This window comes from Schistocerca nitens, chromosome 10, assembly GCF_023898315.1.
Source record: "Schistocerca nitens isolate TAMUIC-IGC-003100 chromosome 10, iqSchNite1.1, whole genome shotgun sequence".
Classification (NCBI taxonomy): Eukaryota; Metazoa; Arthropoda; class Insecta; order Orthoptera; family Acrididae; genus Schistocerca; species Schistocerca nitens.
The window spans coordinates 46,580,110-46,595,800 of record NC_064623.1 but is presented as its reverse complement, the minus strand read 5'-3'; the positions used below and the strand labels follow the sequence as shown (position 1 = coordinate 46,595,800).

Sequence of the window (15,691 nt, the reverse complement as noted above, 5' to 3'; positions counted from 1 at the left end):
ATGGCAGAGGTTACCCTGTGCCACTTCTAGTCATTTCCTTTCCTGTTCAACTTGCAAATAGAGCAAGGAAAAAATGACTGTCTGCATACCTATGTATGAACCCTAATTTCTCGTATCTTATCTCTGTGGTCCTAACACGGAGTGTAGTTAGGCAGGCCTATTAGAATCATTCTGCTGTCAGCTTCAAATGCTAGTTCTCTAAATTTTCTCAATAGCATTCTGTGAAAAGAATGTTGTCTTCCCTCCATATATTACCATTTGTGTTTCTGAAGCATATCTGTTATACATGTGTGGTGTTCAAACCTACTGGTAATAAATCTAACAGCCCGCTTCTGAATTGCTTCTATGTCTTTCCTTGACTCGACCTGGTGTGAATCCCAAACACTCGAGCAATACTCGAGAACTGATTGCACTAGTATCCATATGCAGTCTCCTTTACAGATAAACCACACTTTCCTGAAATTCTACCAGTAAACTGAAGTCAACAATTTGCCTTCGCTACCCCTATCCTCACATACTTGTTCCATTTGGTATCGCTTTGCAGTGTTACGCCCAAGTACTTAAATGATGTTACTGTGTCAAGCAGGATGCTAAATGCTGTATTTGAGCATTATAGGTTTGTTTTTATTATTTGTCTGCATTAACTTTAATTTTTGTGGATGTGTAGAAGCATGTCCTGTAACATACACAGTACTCACGTGACACTATCTATGCTTAAAGCTCGTGTCACGTAAGAAGTCGGCTCAATTTTCAGCCGTTCTGCACATCCCCCTCCACTAGTCACTGGCGGCCAATAATATTCATTCTCTGTCTGAGCGTTTAGCATAGTGTTACCGCTAGGGAGCAAGAATAACTCCTACATGCTGCACTATTGCTGTACTTCGCGACAACCGAATTATTCATTCAACTATCAATTTTTTTTGTTTCCTTTTTTTCTTGCAGCAGTATAGCTGTGAATGTGTATCTTGTAAATGTTTGAACGGGATTAAAAGAAAAGTCAAGTGGTGGCAATAAATCGAAATGTTTCACTAGCAGGTGAGGTGGATTATTTACCGCATTTATAACTTTTTCAAATGTGAATTGGAAAGCAGGTCTCCTACTGTTGACATTTGAAAACACAAGAATGGGCTCCAGAACCGTGTGGTGTCGGCAAGAGAACTGTAAAGAGAATTGTAAACGAAAGTGTCAGAGCTGTAGGAACCGTAGAAACAGTTGGTTTCGTGTCGCCTGGAAAGCATCGAAATCGCAAGGAACCTGTAACACAAATGGATGGCTTTAACAACAATGTTTTAAAGTGCTCCATGTGAATGAGGAATGCCTGATGTAACAAAAATGTGTTAGTTATGCAGGTTTCAGTGGTAAGCACTTTGTCAAGGTAAAGATTTTAAAAGATATTGGTTCCAGATACGTTCTTTTTAGATACTAACCAAAGCAGAGGTGACAGTAGATCGTTTCGAACGGTGACCGTACAAGTGTGGGCACGGAGGATCTCCACTTAATATTTACAAGAAATACGAGTATAACCTTCAGTTTAGAACGGCACTTGCCCTCCAGTGCTTGGCGTTTTTCCTACAGCACCCGCCCACAACTCCCACTATTGCCACCCTCCCACATGTGCCCTGTCGACTGCATATCTAATGGCCCTGCACACACTGTAAATAAAAATTCCAGAGATGATGTTACCATTTCAGACAGTGTTTTATATCATTATACAAGGTAAATAAGTTAGAATTCAATGCAGCATTATTTATGTGTTTACAGATCAAGCCACCTTTCAAGCCACAAGTGACCTCTGATACAGACACCCGGTACTTCGAGTCGGAGTTCACCGGTGAGAGTGTGGAGCTGACACCCCCCGAACACTCGGACAGCGCTCTGAACAGCATCGCGGAGGAGCTGGAGCAGACGGGGCCGTACTTCTCGCAGTTCAGCTACCAGGACCTGACCGGCAGTAGTATGCTCAGTTCTACGGCCGGCACTTCCATCGTCTCCTCCTCCTCGGCGGCGGCCAGCATGCAGTAGTGTGCTGCGGTCACCGACCTCGCCCTTCCGAGAGGAACTCCGCCTTTCCGGGGCTCGATTTGAAAGGACCCTGTGCCACTGTTCCCATTTTGAACCGACGCACGCAGTTTCCCGGGGACCGAGAGACGGCTCGATATATTGTGCACGTACCCGGTACGGGAGTGACGGATCGGGATAGTGGTGGGCTGTAATGGGAGATGCGACGGAGACGGAGCCTCTGAGGTTGTTTCGACACCCGTAGGATACCGGTGTAGCTGCCCGGAACCGGGCTGTAGGCAGATTCTAGGAATCCCTGCTCTGGAGATTTTTTTGACTAAAATTGACAATAGGGATAGGAAAAGGAGTCTGCTTGTGCAATACCTATGTTGCCCTATTCTGGAAGCAAATGGAGCCTGATCGCTGATACGGCTGCAAATAATTAGACTGTGACCTGTTTGTGGTCTGTCATTGCATGATCGTGTGTGTGTGTGTGTGTGTGTGTGTGTGTGTGTGCGTGTGTGTGTGTGTGTGTGTGTGTGTGTGTGTGTAAGTAGTATATAACATACATTAAGAGGGATTCTGTTGATTTCAGCTGGTAAGAACATTTTATATTTCAAGCATGGTCATTTCATGCATATTGTGCAGACTGTACATATCTCTTTCTTTTTTTCTTTTAAATTATCACTGTAAATTTAATGTCCATCAAGCCAGAAACAAATTTCTGGCCTCTATGCAATTGTGAAATTTGGTACCTTTGTTAGTACTTCAATATTGTTAGTGCAAGGTGAGCAAAGCTCTTTGGGCTTAATTTTCATGTTTCTTTCCTTTTTATTTACAAGTGCATATTCACCAGTTTTATTGCACTGTTAACAAGCAATACAGGGACATTCTTTGTGGGCAACTGCACTGGGGCTCCCTTTGTATCTCCTAGTTCTTTCCTTGTGAAAGAACTGAAACCAGTTCGGTAATTTGTTTAACGGTGTACTGTGGTTTGGAAGAATGAAGTACTTGGAGACAGTGTAGTTAGCATTCCATTTTGTTAGTTTCCATGAGTAGCTTTAGATCACACCACAAAATAAGTCATTATATGAATACATGCTGGAGCGTCGTATGTTGACTGCCACGTGTTTTTGCAAAATGAGCCATAAATACCTATTAGATTTTGGTGTTAGAATTCAAAGGTAGGTACAAAGGGATACACCAGTTTGTGTGAGTGTGCCTGTAGGTAATTAAGTCAAAGCCTTCCTGAATGGATATGAAATGACTGTCAGTTTTTTGATACTGCAAGGGGATCATGTTGTTAAATCCTGTGTTGTACAGTTAAGAATAAATTCTGGATGACAGTAACTAGAAAGTAAGATTTTACACACTGAACTGGAGAAGCCACTACTATTAGTAGTAACACAGATATCTTTTTTATACAAATGAACTTAGAGATTTATAATTAATTTGTGAAATACATGAATTAGAATTCATCTGAAGAGTACTATTTTATTGGCACTATTGTAGTACATACAAAAGGCAGCCAATGTGATTACACCCAGAATTATCTTCTACTGTTGAATATTGTACATTTCTGACAAAATCCAGAGTGAAGGATGCGGTTATGGGTGAGTGTTGTTATATGCTATAGATATGTTTAAATACTATTTGGATGTGTTGGCAGAGGTCAAATCTTGACAATGATACTTCCATTTGTTGTGATGGTAGCTCATTAACACATCCAGCTCCTCCTTTTAAAGAGCTGTTTGTTACTGTTGTACAGAAGTTGATTATACCATTCAGTTCTGGACCATGTTGTAAGAAGCAGATGTATGTTATTGATGTACCAATTGTGTGCTAAATAATCTGGTTGGTAGTAGTTCTCTCTGCTGGTGGGAGTATTATTGAAACTTAAATTTTCTTGCCTGTTAATAGTATGTACTGTCTTTGATAATATTTAAAGGGTGACAGTAACATTTAGGCAAATTTAGAGAGGTGAAAAATGTGCAAATTTTGACTGGTAGGAATGAAGGATAATATTTCCCTTTTTTAAATGGTGCCAGTGGTGTACCCGAATCATTTGGCTAGAAACACGACATAGCAAAGAGTGGTTAGTTTTGTCTTATTAGCACTACAAATGCAAGCTTCGTAACAGTGCTGAACAGTTACAACTGGTGCTCTATAACTCCCTTCACTAGATATGGAAATCTAATTTTTCAAACATGAAAAAATATCAAAATGTTCTCAAGCTTCCAGCCATGTCAAGTCAATGATAACCATTTGCTGTGGTTTGATGAGACTATGCATTTGTATCTTAATCTGTAGCATTCAATAAATTATTGTGTGAAGTACATTAGAAATTACCAGGTAGCTTTTTCAAAGACTAGTTCCTTGTCGCATCTTGCCATCTCTGCTTAAATAGTCTGTGCAACTTTTTGGTACTAGTTTGAGTGGAAAAAGGAAATTCAATAAAAGGAGAACCTTAACATTCAATCAGAGAAACAATAAGAACAAAAAATAAGCAACATACTTCTAATACAGTGAAGCCAGCCCTCTCTGTCTTGATCATTTCTTCATACTTTTTTGTACCTAAATGGCAAATGTTGCCTGTATTTTCTTCTTATTGTTTCTTTGACTGAATTTTGAAGTCATTTTACTGAAATTTCCTTTTTTCCATTGCCTGTAGGTTTGCAGTGGACACCACTAGTGGTGAGTTGTTAGCATGAAGCTTATCTCTATTTGTTGATCATCTTACTTCACACAAACTTTATTTTGTGTATGAGAAATGTAAGAGCAGATGGCAAAATATTTTTTGCTTCATTTGGTGTCATTTGTTGAGGCATTTGTTAATTTCTGTTCCCACTGTTTCATTGTGCAATGTGTTTACATCATAAGCTAGAGTGGGTAGTAATGTTAAGATATGAATTTTGTTGCCCGAGTGCTGAGTTAGGGTTTTGTTCAAATTCTAAGAGGGACACGCTAAAGCTCTATAAATGTTCATCATTTTTGTATGTAAAGTGGGAGCTTGAGAGAGCATCTTGATACAGAATGTCATGATTATGGTCATATCCATTGCGTTTCATAGGTAATAGGTGGATGGAGTAATAAATATAAAGACATTACTCATGTTTATCATCCTCATTGACGAAACTGGTACAAGCACTGTAATTATTGTGACGATGTGCAGTATGACTGCTTCATATTTCTACACAGTAGGTGATCTTTGGTGATACAATTAAGAAAAATGATTTTGTCAACTTGCCTTAGCTGTGTTGTTTCTTCTCATGCAACAGGTGGTAGTGTGCACACTGTGAAAGAAGGTATTTATAGGAAGCAATGTAATAAGTAACTAAAATTCGGTTTTCTTTTAAGCCTTGGGAGATTTTGTGCACAGGATCAAATATTATAAAGAATTAAATCCAATGAATTATTAGAACCAGGCATCTTATACAGATTGTACTTTTTTGTTGAAATGATAGCCTTGCAGCTGATGAAACTGACAGCAGTTTATATGATTAGAAAACATTTCTTGACTATAAGCAAGATAAAACCATAGAATGGGTTATCTGCGCACCCCCTCCCCCTCTGGTATTGATTACAGTTTTACAACCAGAAACCATGTATTTATTAAAATACAAATTCTGCATTTAAGGAAAGGCAATAATGCTTTATTGTTATTTGTCACAAGTTTTATTTATTTATTCTGGTATAACATTTGTTGTGAAATCTATTGTTTTCTTTTAGCCTTCAATAGGAAAATAATGAACTGTTTTATTGCAAGAAATGATGATAGTTTGAAATGCTGTAAGTTCTGCTTGTAGACTATTTGGGTGATTCCTCTTAGTTATTCTGAAAGAATGTATAAATAAAGTTTTTTTTTTTTCTTCCTGATGGGTTGTAATTTGTTTACCTTCATATTGGAGATTGGAATGTAAATTTTGTAACAGGAGCAGATCCAGTGTAAATGCAGTTGGCTTCACGTAAGTGTGGTACTCATATTTGTCTGGATGAGTGAGCATTGTAATAGTAACAGAAAATAAAGTATTTAAAAATTGGAAAGAACTAATAAGAACTGTACTCCAAAAGCACTTTATGGAAAATATGACATAAGGTCAGACTACTGCTACAGTTCGTTCTCCTGTAGCATTTGGAAATAGTCAGTGTTGTAACACTATCATTAGTTTTTTTTCTCTTTTGAATAAACCACTTCAAGATCAGATTTCCATGTGCTGGTAAGTATAAACCGTTTGTAGCTTATTGGCATTGTTGCCAGTAACTGAGTGAGTAGTGTAAAAATTTTGAAAATCTGAAGTCCGCATTTCTTAATATAAATATATCTAAAAACAAAGATGATGTGACTTACCAATTGAAAGTGCTGGAAGGTCGACAGACACACAAACATACACACAAAATTCAAGCTTTTGCAACAAACTGTTGTCTCATCAGGAAAGAGGGAAGGAGAGTGAAAGACGAAAGGGTGTGGGTTTTAAGGGAGAGGGTAAGGAGTCATTCCAATCCCGGGAGCGGAAAGACTTACCTTAGGGGGAAAAAAGGACGGGTACACACACACACACACACACACACACACACACACACACACACACACACATCCACTCATATACAGCTTAATATAAATATACAGCTTAATATAAATGTTAATTAACAATTGTTGAATCATTTACTAAGGAGAGGGCTGCTGGAATGTAAAGAATTTTTTCCAAAACCTAGCAAAATATGCATTCTCTTTAGTGTGTGCCTGTCAATGAGTTTACACTTCTGCTATATGGTGGTGATTTCATTACTCCTGAATTAATTACTGAATCATGGTTTTTTAATAAAATGTAGCATGTATTAAGTAATTAAAAATAATCACTTGAAAATGCCAGTATTTACAATTAATTAAAATTTGGCCCCAAAATGTCAAACAATTATAAAATAACGCATTTATTATTAGAGAGACGGAGCAGTATTACTGATGTATGTAATTTTTCATGTTCTACATTTCTTTATCAAATTTAAATTTACTTTCATACAACCAGTAATCAAAAAGGTATCATTCAATGTTCATTAATTAACATTTCTGTGTGTTAATAAATACAAAGACGAAAATGAGGCTGCTAGAAAGAGTCGAATCGGCAACTATACAGTTACTCTACTTCAGTATTCCACATAGTTATTAATAAAATTTAAATATTTGTCATAATCTATTCAAATTAAGAGATATAATGTTGTGTTTGATATGACACAGCAAGAGTAGTAGTACTGTTAGAGACTTAACGCTGCCTTTAGGCATATACGCGGTTCTATGTGCAAATACCTAGTCTATATTGATCCAGTATTTGAAAATGAGAGCAGTCAGTGAATTACGACAAACTCATTTGTATAGTAAACTGAGGTTTGAACCTATTTTATACATGAGAGTAAAATTTGTTCTGGAACTGAGGGCCTACTAGTACTAAGGAACTGTGCTGTTCCTATTCACCAGGGAAGACAAAGTACTCCAATGAGACTGAATTCTCATAAAGGGCCCTGAACAATGGTTCAAGAATCAGCTGCAGAATTTGAAATATAGAGGCAATTCTTGTCTTCACGTTGTCATAGCTGTATTGACTTGTGACCAATGCACAAAACTCCTTGGTTCAACACCTTAGTGTCAGTGACAGGTAGACTGTATTGCCACATAAGGTGCAGAATTTCCCCATGAGCAAGCCCCACTGTACATGGGGAAATTTTAAAACCAAGCATTCTAGTGGTTACGATGAAATATCAACAAAGTTAATTAAGGCATGTTCTTGTGAGTTTAGTTCAATTCTAAGTTACTTGTGTAACTAGTCAATTATAACTGGGACATTTCCTGACTGGCTGAAATATGCAGATGTTAAGCCTCTATTCAGGAAAGGGGGATAGAGAGATACCATCAAACTACCGACCGATTTCACTTTTGCCAGCATTTTCAAAAATTTTAGAAAAAGTAATGTAGAGGCAGCTTCTCAACCATCTGACCACAAATAACACAGTTTGGATTTCTGAAGGGTTCTGATATCGAGAAGGCTATTTACACCTACAGTGAAGATGTACTTAATTAAATAACAAGTTACAAGCAGCAGGTATTTTCTGTGATTTGTCAAAGGCATTCGATTGTGTGAACCACATCATCATTTTAAATAAGTTAGAATTCTATGGTGTCACGGGCAGTGCTGCAAAATGGTTCAAGTCATACCTTGCTAACAGGAAACAAAGGGTGTCAGTGCAAGGGACTATTGAATTAAGTCATCATCAGAATGGGAAGAAATTACATTTGGTGTCCCACAAGGATCCATCTTAGGGCCACTGCTTTTTCTTCTGTACATTAATGATCTCTCATCAGTTACACTGCCAGAAGCAGAGTTCGTTTTGTTTGCAGATGACACAAGTATTGCAATAAATAGTATGTCGAGTGAAGTTCTAGAAAGATCTGCTAATGATATTTTCATGGATATTAATAAATGGTTTAAAGCCAACTCACTGGCATTACACTTCGAAAAGACTCACTATATGCAATTCAGAACCTGTAAGAGGTATCCACCCAGCATATGCAAAAGTATGAAGAAGAGCAGATAGAAGAGGTTGACAGTCTTAAATTCCTGGGATTACAACTTGATAATACATTCATTTGGGAGGAGCACACCACATAAACACCTTAACAAATCTGTATTTGCAATTCGAGTGTTAGCAGACATAGGCGACATAAAAATGAAAAAGCTTGCATACTTTGCTTACTTTCATTCCATAACGTCACATTGTATAATTGTTTGGGGTAACTCTTCAAGTCAAAAGTTTTCAGAGTCCAAAAGTGTGTAATACGTATTATTTGTGGAGTAAATTCACGGACGTCCTGTAGAAACCTCTTCAAAGAACTGGGTATAGTAACTACTGCCTCTCAGTAGATTTACTACTTTAGTTCAAAAAGTGGTCCACTACTCAGGAACACTCATCTTCAATAATTTGCCAGCAAACATAAAAAATTTGGTTAGGCCAACTCCTTCTACTCCATTGACGAATTTTTTTAATAGAAACAAATGATGTATATATTCATACTATTAATATTGTTATTTCAGCTTAAAAAAAAATTGACATGTTCCACACCCACGAGGATCTCCTCAGCATGGATATATGGAACGAAAAACTAATCTAATCTAGGTAACAATGCCTTTTAACAGATACATGACATGACAAAATAGGGAGGCATTTCATTTCACAGTCAGTTGAAGGTCCAATGCAGAAGAAAAATTAATAGAAATATGACAATGCCATTGTTTTATTGAAGATGTATTCATATATTACTTCATTCTAAACATATTGTAAGTAAACGGAACTGCACTTTTTATTGGATTGATTACATTTTATAACTATGTACTAATGATACTCAGAGTAGCAATACCTATGGGGTGAGAATTCACATGTACAGAACAGGATTTTTGTTTTCTAACGTACTTCGACTCAGTCATGGCGATTGTGGTGTGGCATAAGGTTTGTCTGTGTCTGGAAAATTCAAAGATACTGTGGATTTTGTTCCTGTATTTTATAGGCATCTTAACAAACTGCATTCTGTTTTTGATATGAACTTGACTTAAAACTTCAAAGAGACAAATGCAAAACCATTTCACTTGTTTGCACCCAGTGTCACAGCTCAGATCTGATTTTTGTTTTTTTTTTTTTTTTTCCAGCAGGCCAAAGTGAGTGTCCAGAAAAACATCAAATTTATAGCCATGGCATGCAAGTAATTAGTGAATTATCACTCTGTGAAAAGGAACAAAATTCTTCCATTTTTATTTTCTGACAATCTTTGTTAATCCTTAGGGAACTAAAATATTGATGCATAAGACACTGTACCATAGGAACTTGATGACCACTGTAAAATAAGCGCAGTGTTTTTGGAAACTGAATAATATTAAGGAAATAACTCAGAGTATCATATTTAAATCTTATCTGTGGGGGTAAAACCTGCTTAAAATGTATGTGCATTCAACATATTAATTGGAAGCACACTACTGAATTTATCTTAACACCCCCTCACCCATTCTCAACACAAGTGTGCACAAACAAATTAGCTTTATGATTTTTTATCTTCATTATACCATTGTGATATTAATCAATATACAATGTGCTGCTATAATTAGACTTTTCTAATACTTACTAACAAAAAAGTATTATCTATTGATGAATTTTGATAAATGTGTGGAAATGGCATATACTTGCAAAATTTTAACTCTCCAGTATACCCTTCTATGAGGGTGAATCACACACAAACTGGATTTTTTTTCTTTGGAAGCTTATTTAAGTTACAGAAAAATTAATTCACCCAAACTTATTTTTTCTATAGTGTCTACTGAATACGGAAACCCATTTTTCCCCCGCAGCTAAAATGTTTCTTGACCTAATTTTTGTAAAATGATCATGGCTGTGACAGCACCATTATTCTTAAACCTGTGACCTTCTACAACTTTCGTTAATGGTCGAAATAAATGAAAATCACAGTGATAAGTCTGGACTGTAGGGAGGATGTTCTGGTGTAGTTCAGAACAATTGTAGAATGTTCCATTGATTTCAGGCAGCTGCATGGGGTCGATCATTGTTGTGAGGCATGATCATATCTTGGGTTGGAAGTGCGTGTCTTTTCTGATGATATATACATTTTGTTTGGTCCAAAAGTTGGCATTAATATGCAGCATTCATAGTACCCTGGTAAGTACAATTCACAATTAAAATAATAGGGTATCCAATCCTAGTTTATTATTTAAGTTTTACAGAGTCATAAAAAGGGTTATAAATAAATTATAACGTTTCACCTTACAAACTTAAATCTTTACCCAAATAAAATAAATAACTGTTTTAGCTAGTAATATTCACTTGTACCTATTGTATAACTGCGGCTGCCGGCACGAATTATGCCAATTCTAAATCAATTGTTAAGTCCAAGATCACTTAATAATTAAATCAAATTACGCCAAAAAGAACATTTATTTAACAAAACTTGCATATAATACAAAGAGAAAGAATAAACAAGCAAAAATAAAACTTACAATATCAGTGAGAGGAACTCCTTTAAAATAAAAAAAAAAAGACTTCAAAGAACCTTCCCAAAGTGTTCCTCTTCAGTTTGGTAGCATGTCAGTAGCCATTTTCACACATTGAGACAGTAAAGTTTGTGATCTGTGGTGAGAAGACGAGACACCCACCTGGTGGACATCTCCAAAATCCGAGGGTAACAGTAATGATCATCTGACCACTACCATAGCTTACACCGACTTCGGTAGCAGTCGTCTTCAATAAGCTGGCTAACAGTTTGAATATTCTTGGCATGCTGGTAGTAGAGTGACATTCTCGACTATTTCTTGCCCTCGTAAACATTGTTTTTGTTATAAGTACACCTGAGGTTTTCTCAGGGTGTTGTCCCATACAATGATGCAAGGTTTTCAAAATTTCGGACTGTTTTATATCCTGTGAGGAAGTTGATTATAATGCATTGCCCAAAAGATGACTATCTCCTGCTCAGACATTGTGATTCTGATTAAAGAAACAATATAAAAGTCTAGTTGTGGAGAATAATCACTGGGAAGAAAATAGTCAATGAGCAGAGATGACACTTCTCCATTTAAAAAAAGAAGCATAAAGCAACACTTCCAGTTTGTATTTGATTAACTCTTGTATCTACAGCTGTAACTGTGTCATAAACTTAAGGCAATTTTAACAAGTAAGGCTATGGCAGGAGCAGTATATGGAATTTATTTAGTACTTAACTGTTGTAGATGGCACATTGTCTTCAGCAGCAAGAGTTTTGGGTCATAATATGAACTATGGAATGAAACACCATTTTTCATGTCACAAACTTCTGTTGACTAGTTGTCAAATAAGTGTCAAAACTGCACAAAAACTGATACATATGTAAAGTATACGGGCACTTCTGACACCAATTGTAAATGTATACAGGGTTTGGGAAAGGGGAGGCAGTTGCAACATATGCCTTGTGATGACAGAGTGCAGGAGGTCGGGCAGTCAGGATTAGAGAGTTGGCATTGAGGGCTGCCGTTAAATGACAAAACCGGAAATTAGGTACAATAAAGAGGATGTATTTCAATGTATGTTGGTCGGAAGTTACCAGGTTCAGGCCAGTCTAGGAGGTCGAACAATTAATTGAAATGGGCAACAGAAGGGGAAGCGGTTCATGTTTACTTCCAAAAAGACGTCTGTTCTGCTCGAGGTCTGGATTACAAGAGAGAGAAGCAACTGTGTTCTGCACCGCAAAACACTCCAGCATCCACACACGTGATCAGTATCCTGCGCACGCTATTAGTTAAAACCAATGGCGTGAATTCGCTAGCAGTTCAGCGGAGGTCTCAGTGTGGTGTCACAGCCAGACACCACACGTCCTAGGTGGTAGCTTAAATCGGCCGCGGTCTGTAGTACATGTTGGACCCGCGTGTCGCCACTGTGTGATCGCAAACCTAGCGCCACCACAAGGCAAGTCTCGAGAGACTGACTCGAACTCAGCCCAGTTGTAGGGACGACAGAGCTAGCGACTAGACGTACTAAGCCTTTCTCTCTCATTAGCCGAGAGACAGAATAGCCTTCAGCTAAGTTAATGGCTACGAACTAGCAAGGCGCCATTAGCCTTACAGTGATTGTAATTAGAGTCTCACTTGTGTTCACCATAGAGATGTACAAGAAGAAATTAAAGATAAGTATATGAGAAACTCCGTTCTTTTCTTCATAGCATTAATTACGTATCCTGTTCCAGTACTTCACGCCCGTCTGCGTTAGTCTCGCGTGCCCTTTAAGCCACCTCTATCTACAAGGTGTTGGCCCAGCTGCCGACACATCACTCAGGGCGTCTCTTGTCAGCAGCTTTAACTGGACAGAACCGCCTCAGTTTTGAAAGACAAGCAACTTGTGTCACGTAGTCACGGTGTAAGTTACTCGGGGAGAACACTTGTAAAGATTTGACTGAGCCTTTGAAATAAATTTTTTAAACCAATTTCCTAAAATATTCCTTGACTGGCTGCCACCATGTACACATATCTGGTTGAAATATGCTACAAAACTGCCACAAGATTGGTACAAAATGACTACATCCACTACAGCTCACAACTAGTTTTCACTGCCACTCTTGTATACAATACTTCCTTACATATTTTAGTAATCACAGCATAACAGTAAGAAGCATGGTTACAAATGTAGGTCAACATACAAAAAGTTAAAAATGTCCACAAATATCACTTGAAAAGTGCATCGCATACTCTCATATGTATCTGACACAAGGTATTTCATCATCCAAGTGCCCCACAGAGTCAATTAAATCCCAGCAATAGCTTTATACCAATGAGTTGGCCGAAACAAGAAAAAAAAAGGTCCCATAAACATGGTTATTCAAATGCACATGTTAAGAGCTATGAGTACTTGTTCAATGACAGGTGTGTTTCACACTAGCAAAGGTTAACAAGTGCTCAAGCTCTTATGGTACGCAGTTTACAGCCCCTGTTTACTGGTCTTAGTTTTCTTGATTTTCTCTGTATTACCTCCTCCAAAACTGTAAAAAGGAAAGAGCTTGCAGTAGAAGAGTCCAATGTCACAGATATCAGAATGATTTTTCACTTAAAACTTTCAGCCTGGTCCCTTGCCTCTCAATGATACATCTACCCTTCTCTATCATCCTTAAATGTTTGTAACGTTGTCACGGACTTACCCTGCATCTATACCACTGGTACTAACACGTATAATTGTTTTTCATCTGATTTACTGGTAGACTTAATAAAACATAATAAATTGAGCAGGTTTATTAACTGCTATTCCCAAAGACTATGCCTGCATATATAACACCGTTATGCTGGGAGAAACGTTTTTCTCTCTTAAAGGGTTAAATCTGGTTGATGATGTGGCTCAGATCAATTTCCCCATAGACAATAGTATTCAGAAAGAAATTATCAATTGGCATTGCACTGTTGTCATCGCCATCGTCATTCCAAAGGCTGGTTTGATGCATCTCTCCTTATTACTGTATCTTCTGCAAGCCTCTTTGCCTCCAAATAACTACTTCTGAATCTGCTTAATATATTTAACTCTTGGTCTCCCTCTACACTTCTTACCCCCCCCCCCCCCACGCATGCATGCACACGTCCACCCCCTCCCCTCCCGCCCCCCCTCCACGAACAAGAGGTGACCGAGACGTGTAACCCCATACCATCAGGGCGGGTGATACGCCAGTATGGCAATAACGAATATACGCTTCCAATGTGCATTCCCCGCAATGTCACCAAACATGGATGCGACTATCATGATGCTGTAAACAGAACCTGGATTCATCTGAAAAAATGAGGTTTTGCCATTCGTGCAACCAGGTTCATCACTGAGTACACCATCGCAGGTGCTCCTGTCTGTGATGCAGCGTCAACGGTAACCGCAGGCATGGTCTCCGAGCTGATAGTCCATGCTGCTGCAAGCGTCGTCAAACTGTTCATGCAGATGGTTCTTGTCTTGCAAACGTCCCCATCTGTTGACACAGAGATCGAGACGTGGCTGCACGATCCGTTACAGCCATGCAGATGAGATGCCTGTCAACTCAACTGCTAGTGATACGAGGTCGTTTGGATCCAGCACGGTGTTCCGTATTACCCTCCTGAACTCACCGATTCCATATTCTGCTAACAGTCATTGGATCTCGACCAATGCGAGCAGCAATGTTGCGATACGATAAACTGCCATCGCGATAGGCTACAATCCGACCTTCATCAAAGTCGTAAACGTGATGGTACACATTTTTCCTCCTTACACGAGGCATCACAACGACGTTTCACCAGGCAACGCCGGTCAACTGCTGTTTGTGTATGAGAAATCAGTTGGAAACTTTCCTCATGTCAGCATGTTGAAGGTGTCGCCACCGGCGCCAATCTTGTGTGAATGCTCTGAAAAGCTAATCATTTGCATATCACATCGTCTTCTTCCTGTCGGTTAATTTTTGCGTATGTAGCATGTCATCTTCATGGTGTAGCAATTTTAATGGCCAGTAGTGTAGATATATTATTACTAACTTACATTAAATGAAGCTTAAAGATATTCAAATGTATTAATAGTCATCAATGTTTGTCTCAATCGTGCTTTAGATATGTAGTTTTCATTTCAATAATCGAGTACAGTTAAAGCCTCTGCACTGTTGTGCTCCGATTGTCGCTCTGTTGATGTGCAGTATGAAAATGGACGAGGATGCTTCTTGTTCTGTAGTGAAACAGGTGTGTGGAACACGGTTAAAAAGTGCCAAGAAGTAGGTTGCTCTTAATATATTTCATAAAATTGCAGAGGTGGTCAGGTTTGAAGTTTTCCCAGGGACTGTATTAGATTCATTTTAGACACAAATACATAGCAGATATGCAGTGCAATCAGTAGCGTAACTGACTGAAAATCTATTACAGTTCATGGTTTGCTGGTTCAAATCTCGACTTATTGTTTTTTCTTATTCAGTTCGAAATACCTACATCTTGTAACTGTAAAATTCATTAGTATTTTTCCTGAATTATGCATGTCATGTTATTTTTAATTACATATTGCACATGAAATTCCTGTTTTCTTTCAAATATAAATTCTTAATTATTGATATTTTATGAAATACTTTTAATGAAAGTTGCTTAAATTATGGAAACATAACAATTTGATTTTTAAGGCAAAAATAAAAAACGAA

General features: G+C 38.0%; 1 protein-coding gene across 1 annotated transcript in view; it reads left to right on the top strand.

Annotated features, from left to right (window-relative positions):
- LOC126210054 (RAC serine/threonine-protein kinase) overlaps positions 1–6,039 on the top strand; it is a 708,536-nt gene extending 702,497 nt beyond the window's left edge. Inside the window, exon 10 of the mRNA XM_049939171.1 lies at positions 1,762–6,039. Coding sequence (XP_049795128.1) covers positions 1,762–2,022 — 261 coding nt within the window. The 3' untranslated portion in view covers positions 2,023–6,039. The remainder of the gene's footprint in view (positions 1–1,761) is intronic.
- Positions 6,040–15,691: the final 9,652 nt, after the last annotated feature.